Source organism: Typha angustifolia, chromosome 6 (assembly GCF_048772165.1).
Source record: "Typha angustifolia cultivar Huaian chromosome 6, ASM4877216v1, whole genome shotgun sequence".
In the NCBI taxonomy this organism is placed as follows: domain Eukaryota; kingdom Viridiplantae; phylum Streptophyta; class Magnoliopsida; order Poales; family Typhaceae; genus Typha; species Typha angustifolia.
The window spans coordinates 5,711,664-5,725,995 of NC_133244.1; the positions used below are offsets into that span (position 1 = coordinate 5,711,664).

General features: G+C 36.2%; 2 protein-coding genes and 1 long non-coding RNA gene across 3 annotated transcripts; all 3 read left to right on the forward strand.

Annotated features, from left to right (window-relative positions):
• Positions 1-1,063: 1,063 nt before the first annotated feature.
• On the forward strand, positions 1,064-2,224 carry LOC140761531 (F-box protein At2g26160-like). Its single transcript, XM_073098894.1, has one exon. It carries the CDS (start codon positions 1,073-1,075, stop codon positions 2,129-2,131), a length of 1,059 nt encoding a protein of 352 aa, XP_072954995.1. The 5' UTR covers positions 1,064-1,072; the 3' UTR covers positions 2,132-2,224.
• A 3,435-nt stretch (positions 2,225-5,659) lies between these two features.
• On the forward strand, positions 5,660-8,403 carry LOC140761448 (uncharacterized). The gene is made up of 3 exons (XR_012104572.1): positions 5,660-5,931; positions 6,893-6,968; positions 8,097-8,403. It is a non-coding gene; the product is annotated as an uncharacterized lncRNA (long non-coding RNA).
• A 1,521-nt stretch (positions 8,404-9,924) lies between these two features.
• Positions 9,925-14,272, forward strand: LOC140761654 (small ribosomal subunit protein eS4x). The gene is made up of 5 exons (XM_073099078.1): positions 9,925-10,061; positions 12,319-12,396; positions 12,496-12,676; positions 13,136-13,233; positions 13,650-14,272. The coding sequence occupies exons 1-5, from the start codon at positions 10,059-10,061 to the stop codon at positions 14,082-14,084; spliced, it is 795 nt and encodes a 264-aa protein (XP_072955179.1). The 5' UTR covers positions 9,925-10,058; the 3' UTR covers positions 14,085-14,272.
• The last annotated feature ends 60 nt before the right edge of the window (positions 14,273-14,332 follow it).

Below are 14,332 nucleotides of genomic sequence, written 5' to 3' on the forward strand. Positions count from 1 at the left end.
ATCCCTAATACAACTACTTTAGATTGATATATATATCTTAATTATATCATAATTAAGAGAAATATAATTGTGACAAATTCAATCTTATCAACAACCCTAATGACTTAATACCATCGTAAGATAAATGAAGAGAAACATAATTACTTACACGCAAGAAAAGAGATATATAAATCTATGTTCCCCTGTCAACTCTAGTGACATTAGACAACCAAGAAGTAATCAAAGTCAAAGCTCAATAAGAGTTGGATAATTCTAAATCCAGTTGTTGTGCAATTAATAACTGCTTAATTATTCTTTTGATATATATATATATATATATATATAAAATTATATTTTCACTATCTCAGTTAAGTTTTAACCAACAAAATGGTAATTTTGAAGAGCCAAATTATTTTTCAATTGTAATTACTATATTTAAGAAAAATATGGTGATAATTATGATATTTTCAAATAATTCATTTATTTTGTAATTATGGTAATATCACATTTAAAATTATAAAATCTAACTCTACAATTACATTAATTAACATGGACTAACTATGTTTATCGGGCAATCCACATGTTTTATGAATAAAATTAACTGTATTTTAGGGATGAGATTATATGTTAACAACACCGCGTGCGTCATTAAATACCTGTTTAGAGATTGCGAAGAACTAATGCATACCATCTGCAATCTATCTTTATTATAATGTTCTAATTAGCGCCCTCTGTCTTTGAAAATTTTGTAAGAAGACTATTTTTTTTCTCAATAATTTTAATGCAACATTAAACCCAGATTTATAATCTATATAACTCTACTAATTTAATAACTAAAATATTCTTAAAAAAATTCTAATACAAGCCCTTGAAAATGGTTAGAGTTACTTAAATCAAGATAAACCATCAAGAGGGGTTATTAATTAAAAATAATTAATAGAAATCTGGGGTTCTGATTTGAAACTTTCCCTTGAAACAAAAATCCTTCAAAGCCAAACCCTAACCCTTCGCAAAATATATAAAAACCTCTCTCTCTCTCTCTCTCTCTCTCTCTCTCTCTCTCTCTCTCCCGATCTCTCTCAATTGCAGGAGGATGGATTGGTCGGACCTTCCCCCGGAGCTGCTCACCCTCATCACCACCTTCTTCACGAAGAACTCCGACTACATCCGGTTCCGCGCCGTCTGCTCCCCGTGGCGCCGCGCCGCCCCGCGGCGGCCGCGCCCCGGCCTCCCTGCGCAGCTCCCCCTCCTCATCCTCGAGGCCGCGCGCGTCTTCGGCCCCGAAACAAACCGCCGCGTCGATAACATCCCCCTCCTCTGGGAGGTCATGGACAGCAACTGCCGCGCCTCCTCCCATGGCCTCCTCGCTCTCCACGACAAAGCCCGCCATCTCGTCGCCCTCTTTAACCCCGTCACTCGATCCAAGATCATGACCCTCCCATCCTTACCCCAAACCATCTCCAAAATCATCTCTTCCGCCCTTCCCACTCCGCAGCGCGGCCACCGCTTCTTCGTCGCCGCCGCCACGATCTCCGGGGCGATGCTCTTCTGGAGGCCTGGGTACACGGCGTGGGTTCCCGTCCGTGAGACGGACGGTCAAATCTGCGACATTACTTATCACAAACAACAACTCTACGCGTTAAATACCTCTCCTCCACTGCTAATGGTTTGGGACCGGCCTACGAGTTATCCAACCGCAACGTTGACATTGATCGGCGGCGGTCCTCCTGATCAATCCTTCTCCACCAGTAGAGAATCCAAACGCTACTTGGTCGAGTCGGACGACGAGCTTCTGATAGTCAATAGGATCCTACTCCAGAACTACTATTATCCCAACGTACGGACCGAAGGTTTTGAAGTCTACAAGGTCGAGTGTCTCTTGGACGAAGAAGCGGCGGTGAGCAAGGTGGAGGGGTTGGAGGATCGAGCTCTGTTCGTGGGAGACGACAACTCCTACTCGGTCGACACGAAGGCTTCCTCCTGCGTAAACGTGAAGGCCAACTGCATCTACTTCGTTGACTTTTACGATAGTCAGCATGTCGTCAAGGTGTACCACTTGGCCGACAATCTTATCCGGCTCTTGGTTTCCTTCAACAAATTCAAGGGTGTAGAGAAAGCTTCGCAGAGTTGGTTTGTTCCTAGCTTGTGTTAGATCTATCTATATCTATTTATCTATCTTATGTTGTACTTGTTTCAATTCTTAGTATATATGCATGGTTTGTTTCGTTGACTCCTCCTACCCTTGCTTAATTTTACTATTTGTATATGTATACCCTCTAAAAAATATCTAATATATATATCTTTCTAATAGTGATATTTATAGGTATACCCCTATAAATATGCGGTTTTTATATGTATATTTTTTTTAATTCTTTTTTTTTTATGTATGAGTAACCTTTTGAGTTAATTATAGTTAAAATTTTAAAAATAGTATCTCTTTTTTTCTAATTAATTTTCAGTCATTTCTCTTAGTTTAAGATATTTTCATCTTGCTTCTATTATATTATGGGTTAATTATATTTAGACATCCTGAATTATCACATTTTTTTACGTACATTTTTTTGAACTATTGAAAATATTTCACTCGCTAATGTCGTAGATGGAAAAGCTAAAATTATCTGTGAAAGTAACCATCGCTATTTTATATAATTCTATCTAATGTTTAAGAGAACATGAAATGATATTTCTTGATCTCTTTTGAGTATTCAATGTATGATTAATGCAAATCAATATATTTTTTTGAGAGAGAAGGAAGAAAATTTAAAGTTCAACTAATGTCATTGAGATTCCAACATAAAACTACTCCTACAACATGGGCATTTTAACCAATTGAACACTTCCCATTAATAATGCAAGTCAACAATATTTATTTGGCAAAGAATTACATTGCTTAAGATCAAAGAAAATTCAGAGTAAACAATGCAATTTGATCAGAATCCTGGCATATTTTCTGAATTCTTTGATCCTAAGGTATGCTTGTCAAATCCACCTCTTAAGTCTTCATATCTATAAAAAAAAAAAGGATATCTTTCAAAATATTTTATGTTGGTGAGAAAAATTCTCTTTTATGGTTTAAAGTGGACAGAGAACAAGAAGATGAAATGTATATAATATGCTGACAAAATTTCTTGTTTATGAAGGCTATTTTACTTCAAACTTAAATATATTGATAAGATGATATAGAGAATGACATGTGACCAGAATACTAACTCATGATATATAATTATATAATATAAAAAAATATAATTAGTTATGTACTCATTTGCAAGAAAAGAAATATATAAATTTATAACCATAAGAAGTCAAGAAAGTCAAGAACTTGCAAACAGTTTGTTAGATATTTCCAAATCTACTTGTATTATAATATCTGATAACATTAGATATTTTATATAAGGATAAAGTTACATTTCCTCAGATATTTTATATAAGGATAAAGTTACATTTATTTCCTCTATGTCAATTAAAGTTTAATGTGGTTAGGTGTATTTAACCAACAAAATGAATTTTTTTTATAGAGCTTAATGGTTTCAACTATAACTCTTATATTTTTAAGAAAAATACAGTGGCAATTACGGTGTTATTAAATTATTTTTAATTATATAAATAGCGCATTTAGAAATTATAAAACTCTTAACTAAATATTGATCAAACTAATGCTAAAGTGCACACATATTTTATAAACAAAATAGATTATGAGAATGTAGGTTTGTGACATATTATTATACGCATCTAACTATTCTTATCATATTTTTTTTTAAGATTATACGACTTTTTATATTCTTACAATCTTAGTTTATCGTCGACCATATATATGATATCGATGTGTTAGTGCACCCTAACAAACTAGGGTCAACTTGCATCTAATCCTAGCTTATTTTCAAAAGTCACATTTATATGTTAAACCATTTCAATTGAGAAAGTATTACTCACCAATAATCTATTTTTATATCAAATATGATTAGCATATGATATATTACGATAGTTTAATATGACGTTTGTTAAGTGAAACTACATAAATTTTAATACTCTGATCATCTTATTTCAATTTCCATTACATATTCAACAAAAGTTTTTAAAGTTACCCTTGAAGTACTTGACATCCACAATTTATATGATCTCATATGAGGAGTTTTTTTTGGCTATTTTAAATATGCTTCTAATTTTTGTATACATCTAATTTAATTTAAAACTTAAATATGAGATTAAGTATGCTTGAAAACTACTTACCTAATAAGTAAAGACTTTCAAATTTGTTAAGTTTTATAGAACTTTTTTTTTATATAAATAGCTTTCTAGTTTAGTAACTTTTAAATATAAGTTGTTAACTGAATCAACAACTTATATAGAAAATTTTTTCAAACACCAGACAATTTTTAAAAAAACTATATGTGCATGTTATTTAATATGTGGTATACGGTGTCTTTTACGTCATGATTTATTATGAATTTCTTTCCATTAAAAAAATCCTTTAATAGCTTGACCAATCATACTCAACTTCAAATGAACATTTAATTCTATTTTTCACATGAAGTGAATTTTTAGTAAGCTTATTATATATTTTTCTATAAAAGTCTATACACTAATAATTCGTGAAGATTCAATACGACATGATACACAAAAAAAAAAAGAGAGATAGGCTAATAGTCCTAAAGGTAAGATCATATTTGACTGAAGATAGACAAAACAACTACAAAGCAAAGTATCAAATGAAAACAAAGTTATAAATACTCAAACAAATAAAAAAAAATAGAGGAGATTGTGCAATAGCCCTAAAAATGACCCTCATTTTGGTCATCAAAGGTATCACGATAGATAAGCATAGTAATGAGAGATTTGGATAAAAAACATGAGGAAGAAAGTTGGTGTCTTATATTCTATATCATAATCATAAGTGACCCAACACCACATTGTGTAGCATTAAATATAAAAACAAACAAACAAATAAGATAAAATAAAAAGAGGACCCGAGAGTTAAGTCAAAGCAATAAACAAGAGCAAAATAAGACAAACTCATCCAAAAGACAACCAACCAACAAAAGTCTGGTATTACAACTAACAAAACACACAAGTAAAATAGGAAAAGGATAATCAAAGGAATGATAGACGGGGGGAGATGGCACATGGTGGCTGAGCAATTGCATATGATTGAGGGATAATCATAAATCAAATATAATCAAATTTTAAAGGACATTGAAAATGAAAACTCTTTTATTTTGTATACATCTTGTTATATATGATTGTAATAATAATAATTCATTAGATAAAATTCTACTCGTATGAATTTGAAATACAGAAAACACAAATCAAACATGTCGAAGATTTGAGATATTTAATATCTGGGTGAGCATCAAACTAATATCAGTTAATAAAATAGCATGAGGCAATTTTTGTCAACAATATAAATAAAAATTCCCTTGATAATATTTAGATGATCTTTATACATCAAATCATTTTTTATTTCTAATTTATAGAATCAAAATCTTTTGTCACATATTAGAATCTAACACTCTTGTAAGATGCTGAAATATCTTTTGTATTATTAGATATTTTGGAGCTTATCCTGAAAGAATCTCTCTATAGAGGGGCACCAATCACTTAACTTGTTTCTCTTTGACAAATAATTGTTCAATCTACATAAGTGTAACACCCCAATATATAAAAAAAAAAAAAAAAAAAAAAATTCCTCTGACTGACGCACGTGCCAAGCACGTGCGTCAGCCCTGCCACTCTGCCCCCTCCTCCTCCTCTTCTTCTTCCCCTTCCCTTGCCGTGCACGCCATCTCTGACCTTCTTATCCCCTTCCCATCGCCGCAGACACCTAGATTTTCCCCCATTCCTCCTCCACCGCATTGCCTCTCTCCCTCTCTCGCGGATTGCCGGAGCCGGAGGCGACGAAGTACCGTTGCTGCCGAAGCCGGACCGAGTGTTGCCGAGCCCGTCGACCAAACCTCGGTAAGCCTTTCCCCCCGCCTTTAGTCTTGATAGTGTAAAACCCTCCCTCCCTCGCCGTCGTCGGAGCCCTCGGCGGCCAACGACCTCGCGTCTAGCCGCCGATCCGAGAAGCCCCCGGTGGAGGTGGAGAAGCCATCTCTGGGCTTCGGGCCCTTGGTGATGGGGCGAGGACGGACTCCCCATGGCCGCCGGCCATGGAGCGCGACCGGCGCCGGCGGGTCCACCTCCTTCCCCTTTCTCTTTCCCGTTTCCCCTTTCGCTTACCCGTCGGTCTCGTGGCCACCGCCGGCCTCGTGCTGCGCTGCCGGCTTCGTGGCCGTGTCGTCGGCCTCGCGCTGCGCTGCCGGCCTCGTGCCGCGCCACCGCAGCCCCGCAACCCCGTGGACCTCTCTCTCCGCCTCGACCTCCTTCCATCGGAAGGAGATGGGGTGGAGGGGTGGGGGTTAAAGCCCCCACCCATTTCCTCCTTAGTGGGCTGCAGACCACTGCAGCCCACTAATCTAGTGTTGGGGTGGGCTGCAGACCGCAGCCCACCAGTTCGGTCTGGGTGGGCTGCAGGCCGCAGCCCACCTAGACTCGGGTGGGCTGCAGACCGCAGCCCACCAGCTCGGTCTGGGTGGGCTGCAGGCCGCAGCCCATTAGCCCGTTGTTGAGTGGGCTGCAGTCTGCAGCCCACTATCCCCAACCTTGGTGGGCTGTGGCTGGGCCCCCAGCCCACCAAGGCCCTTTTGCTTTGTGGGTTGGGTTTGGGCCTACCCATTACCTCTAGCCTAGCCCATTTGTGGCCATTTGGACCCTATAACTCCGTTTACCATTTTCACCTAATTTGATTAGCCTGATTCTTAATTTTGGGATAATACAAGATTCCTATGATGCCCTTGACTCGTACCAAACATAAATGTGCTAATAAGATAATTAATTTTATTAGTTCGCTAATGACTTTACTTGCGTGAATTAATAGGATTGACACCGCGTGAAGAAGATTTTGGGATTCCGGACTAGCTGACGAGTTTTACCATACCGTGGAGACCCCCCAGGCGAGTAGAGTTATACAAATCTAGAATAACATGATACAGTAGGAAATGTCAGTATTAATGCATGCAGTCGGTACTCCCTGTTATATCTTTTGCATATGTAGTTATTTATAACCTGTTCATCATAGTATCATGAGAATGTTAATGTGTATGATAATGTTTTACATGTGTCCTGCATGATATACCGTTGCATAGATATATGATTGCTGTGAATATTGACTGTAATGATCATGATGACTATAACATGCTTTATACACGCATAAACACTGCACCACTTCCACCTATCATTAGTAGTCGAATTCTGACTAGGCAGTACCCCTACTCACTCAGCCTAGGGTTAAGGGCAGGGTGTATCATATATGTCTATACTATTAGCGGCCTACACCTGAGGTCGGGAAGCCTGTGTGGCATTCAGGTAGTTATACTGTATAGTTAGGACTAGATTATGATGATAGAAGAACATGATTGTGAGGCGGGGATATAACTCTAGCGGTACCCGACGACGCAGGGTTAGGGCGTCTATTGATGAGCCGAGGGCTCCTGATTCTCCCGCCGAGGGCGGTGATGATTTAGAGAGAGTGAGATATGGGCTTACGACCGGGGTCCTGAGTCTGATGGCCACAGACAACCGGTCACATGTAGTGTCGCCATACACGTGTAGGTGACATTACCGCTAGATGTGTATATATCCCCCCCCCCCCTCGATGTATGTGATGATGGATGATTGTTTCGTAAGAGTATTTACCCTGTGTGGTGAATAGCTCGGTGAGCGATGATAAGTATGATTATTGTTTTGGCAAACATGAGATGACTGAACTGCTATTTTATTGCTATGCATAACATGTAAACCTATGATTGAGATGTGTACAAATAAGAGATTGTCTCAAACTTTATATCTGTGTGAACTGATCATAATATGTTTGGTAAACTAGCATATTCCAAGATAGTGATTGGTAATCTTTATCAACTGCATTAACTTAGTAAATTGTGGTAAGTCATTTTAATAAGCATGTCGTTATCGTTAGCAAATTTAGGCATACATTGGATATACACCGGTGATGTCATTATTTTAGATTGTATGGATCCTACTCGTTGGGCTGTAAGCTCACCCCTCGTGGCGTATTATTTCAGAGCTAGGGGACGCAGGTGCGGGTAGCGAGGAGTAGCCGCTTTCTTTCTTTTTAGTACGTATGTTAGTTGTATTAAGCCCCTGCGAGGGTATGATGATGACGTTGTATCTTTTTAGACTTTATCATTATATTTTGGATGTATATTTGGAAGGCTTGTTGTGGCCTGTGGAATTTGTATCCGGACTCCTTTAGTTGGGTTATTTATGGTGAATTTGTGTGGTTGTGTGCCTTGTGAAATCCTCGTACTGACAGGTCATGTGATGTACCGCGTGGGAGGATTTATCCACGCGGTTTACACGTGTATTTGGAGGTTTGGGTGTTTCAATAAGGGTACATCTATTAGTTCAATTACAATGTATTACTACCTAAATAACATATTTCATACTTCAATTGGACAGATAAACATTAACAATAAAAAAAAGAACAAAAAGAAGTAGGAGAGTGGATTGTAAAGTTTTATAAAATATCCCAAATACATAATTATAGTAGAGACGTATTGAATAGAACATAAATCAAGCTTGCGTTGGTTAAAAAACAATACACATTTTGTTTTTCCTAGGTTTGAATTCTTACTAAATGTTGCTATGCGCAAATACGAAACTTATATACTGACTTTTGATTTCTACTTCCTACTTCTACTCGTAGCTAACACTAGTATATGTGTATAAGAAAAAAATATATATGAATTATTTCAAGCGAGTACTGGAGATATTTTTATAGAACTATTTCAGCCGAAAACGGAAAAGAAATGAGGAATGAAAGAAGAATCATATAAAAAAGCACGATATATATATATATATAATAAGGTACTTAAGAGGTAGAAGAGCAAAAAGCCTAACTTACAATTAAAAATAATATATATCTTGCTTTAAAAGAAAATGATAATTAACAAATCATACTTTATATTTTACCTATTTTATAATATATATATTGTTTTTGACAATTTTGTAAATCAAATTACTAAACTACTCTCACCACCTTTTTTTTCCCTCTCTGTCCCTCCTTTCAAGAAAACACGAGTAATTTAAGTTTTATAAATTATTTTATATTATAACATAGTATTATTTAAATTAACAGAGGATGTTAAATAAGAATTATAAAAAAAGAAGTAGATGTAGGTTAGAGCATCTCCAAGCGAGGGCTCTATATTTGGAGGTGCACTCCAACGCACCGGGCTCCATATTTATTATTTAATTAATATAATATTATATATATATATGCTAAATTACTTAATAAGACCTCTTAATATTATTATTTTTTAATAAAAATTATATGTTTATAAAACTCTCATCGATATCTTTATAATAAGACTAATATTCAATAGTTTCACAAATAATTTTAAATTACTATTTTTTTAATTAAAAACATTAAAATTATATTACATAAAATAAAAATAAAATATTTAAAACAACTTAAATAATTTAATATTAGACTTATTTTAAAGATCTTGATGAGAGCATTCTAATGGTACTATTTTTGTTAAAAATTGATTAGCAAAATTAATTATATATTTAATTTAATTAATTAGATTATTTCATAAAGGATACAGATGGAATTTAAAATTTTAAATGAAGCTTTTGTAGGGCAAAATTAGTATTTCCAAAAGTTAAATAGTATTGGAGCGGGGCTCCAAATTTTTAGATGGTGCTCCAAATTTGGAGCTCCGATGTAGCTGGCTCCAAATTTGGAGCCCGGTGTCAATCATAAAATAGATAAAATATAGAATAGATAAAATATAGAGTGTGATTCTTAAAGTTTCTAAAAAAAACTAAAATGAAAAAGAAGTGCAATAGATCCCAAAGCTACGGGGCTAAAACGGTAATTGGCTACCTGAATAGCAAAAACCCTGACTCCACTTCTTTATATGCAACTCGGAATCCTTACCCGCTCTTCTCCTCGGCGGCTCGAAGTGGAGAATTGAGCGGCGGAGGAGGAGGAGAGCCGAAGGCCGCGATCTGCAGCAATGGTGCATTCGCAACTCCTTTCTCAATGATGATTTCGTAGCAACGTTTCCTATGATCCTTCTTCCTTCTCGGGTCGGAGCATTTGCTCATTAGCATGACACTCTTTTGTCCGAAGTTTGCATTCATGGATTTTCTCTAAAGATTTCGATCTCGTAGTTGTGGCCGATGCGTATGATTCATCTCTTTGGTGCATCTGCTCAAATGGTTGCTTGTATGGAAAAAAAAAAAAAGAGAAATAAAAGATCTTGAGAAGAAATATGGAAGATAGGTGGTAAAACGGACTTTTTGGTGTTTGTTTATCAGTATATGTAGCTAAATAATACTAAGGCTCCGTTAAGTCGTATGCAGGTTCTATGTGGGTTAATCTCATGTAGGACGGCGTAGGGTATGCATATGCGCTCACATGGACGTGCTTATCAAACCAAACTTTCTGTTTTTTTGAATAGATTTTATGGTTATCAAACCAAACTTTCTTTTAATTCTGCTAGCTATGGTGAGAACAAACTCCATGTACCTTTCTTTTGCTTAAATATAGTGGAGATTACTACTTACAATATTTTCTTGGTGTGGCTCTAATTATCATCCAAGCAATTTGGTGCCATTTTAGGTGTCTAGCACCGTGTGCAGACAATTCAACAACCTTGAGATTGGATTTCTCTTGTTTGGTGACATGTAATGTGACAAAAAGGTTACATTCTTGCAGAAGTATGTTAATGTGCAGCCACTTTACTGTTTATCCTTTGGACAAAAATTAATAAATGTTGAAATATTTGGAGGCAATATATTGGAACTACTGAATTGTTGTTTGGTTTGAAATGGTGCTGGCTTTATCTAGAAAGCTCAGTATAAGCAGCTGGAGATTTTTGTCAAGAAATATACTCTTGCTGAGCATAAACCTCACTGGGATCAATAATTTTGTCTTGTATAGCAATATAATTCTTCACATATCTTCATGATAGTTCCAAGTTTCATTTAGTTCATTCTTTGATGTTTTCTGGTCAAGGTTTATTATTGTATGACATTTTGTGTATATTGTTGGCTTGTTTGCAAGATTGGGATCATATTCCATTAATACAGCGGATGAAATTGGATATCTTAGTTGATCTTATTATGGATCATGGGGAGCTTCTTTAGAAGATTAAAACGATCAATAATAAAATACATTGGTCCTATAAGAAATAAGAATCGTTGGTTTTTGAACTTTCTTGATGCCTATTGGTAAGCACAAGGACATCATATCAATTCTCTTCACTGAAAAATCTTGCATCTTTTTCAATATCCAATTCTTTTGACACAACTTATTATATGGCCACTTAATTATGAAGTGATTGCAAAGCCGTGTGGAAATGAAACAAGTTTGCAAGTCCCTCTCCATTTCGATCTCATCTACTGGATCTAAGATTCCTTCTTTAGTTAGACTTGATCCAATTCATCAACAACATTTTGTCTTTCCCAAGGAATCAGATATTAACTACTTGTCTGTAGTTAATTTTGTTGACAAATTTCTGAATGAAAGTCTTACACTATATCAACATATCTGCTTCATCAATTGCAAATTCAAAGGACTCCAAGGAAACCATTTATTAATCTAGATTTCTGTGAGGCTAATTCTATACCTCAAGTGACAGCCAGTACATTCTGTGAACTGTTATAGGTTTTAAAACTTGTAAATAGAAAAACCGTGATTTATCAACTCTGAAAATTTGTTGTCTTCTTGGAAGATGGATGTTTTGGTACGCTTCAGTAGTCCCTAGTGTGGACTTTGCCAACGGATGGAATTGATTGTCATTTCTCAGCACATTGACTAGATGCATATGGAGAAGCACTTTTTTTTTCTTTGTAACTAACATAATACTGGTGAAAAGTATAATATTATGCATGGCTGGAAACTAATTCTGGGTAAATAGAATAGAGGAATAAGCCTTCTTGTTTATCGTGCATATGTGTGTAGTTTTCACCTCCAGTCAACTCTCAAGGAGCTAATTTTGCAATTCAAGTACTACTTTTTCTTTTTTCTTGAACTGTTCTTTTAGGTATTATTTATGTATTTAAGGGCACAAATGCATCAGCTTGTCCTTCCTGTGCGTTTTGTATATTGATGGATTGGTCCATAACTTTGCATAACTTAGCTATCTACAAGATCTTCATGCATGCAGTTTCTTTGTGGCTTTGGCAGTCCAACCTTATCGTTAGTTCTTCTTGTATATGGGGAAGAAATAAATATCATATAGTTTGATATCTTTTGATCCTTTAACTTAGGCAAGGGGATTGAAGAAGCATCTAAAGAGGCTCAATGCTCCAAAGCATTGGATGTTAGACAAACTTGGTGGCGCCTTTGTGAGTTCAAACATCTACTGTAGTGGCTATAATTTCTTTTTTACCTCAGTTCTTTTTCTCGTTCTGTCATCTAAATCTGTGAAACTTGCTATCTCATAGGCTCCCAAGCCATCTTCTGGTCCCCATAAGGCCAGAGAATGCTTGCCTTTGATTCTTATATTGAGGAATAAATTGAAGTATGCTCTTACATACCGTGAGGTCATTGCAATTTTGATGCAACGCCATGTAATGGTTGATGGCAAAGTCAGAACTGATAAGACCTATCCAGCTGGCTTTATGGGTATGTTTTTCATGCTTGTATATATGCTTACTTATTCTTGGTCCAAAAGTTGGTATAAACATCTGAAGGTACACGTGCTTTTCTTGGGCTTTTTCGTTTTGCACGTTGCTATCTGTGCTTATTGCAGTTTACACTGCCTTTTCATCATCCTTAATTTGACCATTGTGTTTTTCAGCAAATAACAGAAAATGCTCTAAGCTTGTGCCTGCATTTTTGTATTAAATGTCAAAGAACACCCTATAATGGTTTTCTTTGGAGATATAATAAGAAATTACAGTTGTCAAATTAAAAATAGTGAAGAGGCATGGTGTAACAATGAATACATGAAGTTGTGTAACAATGAATACACAAAGTTCATTGTGAAATGAGAAATCCTTTCTTTCACTATGCCTTAAATGGTATTTTTAACTCACAAACTTTCTTAACCATGTTTTTAATATTTTATATTCTATTATGCAGATGTTGTTTCAATACCCAAAACAAATGAGAACTTCCGACTCCTCTACGACACTAAGGGTCGCTTCCGACTGCATTCTGTAAGGGATGAAGAAGCAAAGGTATAATATAACTTTCTGTTGAGCATTGTAAAGACTTCTGCTTGTCAGGTTTATCATGTTCCCTTGTTGATCTCCATCAGAATATACTTCCGATTGTCATAATTGAGTTCAGATAAATTCCCCTATTTTTAATGAAAGAATATTAGCTGATCCCAAGAGCCTTAGTTTTCATTGTTCTTCAATTTTCTTTCTAACTTTATTTCTTAGAAGTGAAATAGGCCAGAAGGAAGGAATGGTGTGTTTGGTCTGTATGAATACCAGTGTTTGCAAACGTATATCATGTTCTTTTTTCCATTATGTACAATTGCAGCAAATGGGGCATGTTTGTATAGAAAGGCATCATCTCATCAAGTTAATCCTTCTGAAGCTGGGTTTGCATTTTTTTTTTTTTTGAATTCTATTATGCTTTTCTGCAGTTTAAGCTCTGCAAGGTCCGGTCTGTCCAGTTTGGTCAGAAGGGTATTCCTTACCTAAATACCTATGACGGTCGTACAATTCGCTACCCGGACCCTCTTATCAAAGCAAATGATACCATCAAGATTGATTTAGAGACCAACAAGATTGTGGACTTCATCAAGTTTGATGTTGGTAATGTTGTCATGGTAACTGGTGGAAGGAACACTGGTCGTGTAGGTATAATCAAGAACAGAGAAAAGCATAAGGGAAGTTTTGAGACCATTCACGTTCAGGATTCCACTGGTCATGAGTTTGCAACCCGACTTGGCAATGTCTTCACCATTGGCAAGGGGACGAAACCTTGGGTATCTCTTCCAAAAGGCAAGGGTATCAAGCTTAGCATCATCGAGGAGGCCAGGAAGCGCTTGGCTGCTGCTACAGCCGCCACTTCATGATGTATCCTTCTGCTCTTTGAAATTTGTTATAGCAATCTTTGTTTTAAGAGAAACTGATACCTGCCAGGAATTTGGGTTCTTCTACCTTTTTATTCGCTATTTCCTACGGAATGATTTCACATTATCGAGTCTCATTTGTGAGATGGCTCAGTTGCTTTCTATAGAAGCCGTAAAATGCTCATCTTTCATACGGTTGCTCATCTTTCATACGGTTGCGCAACTAAAGGACTTCAACATTATATTTTTTT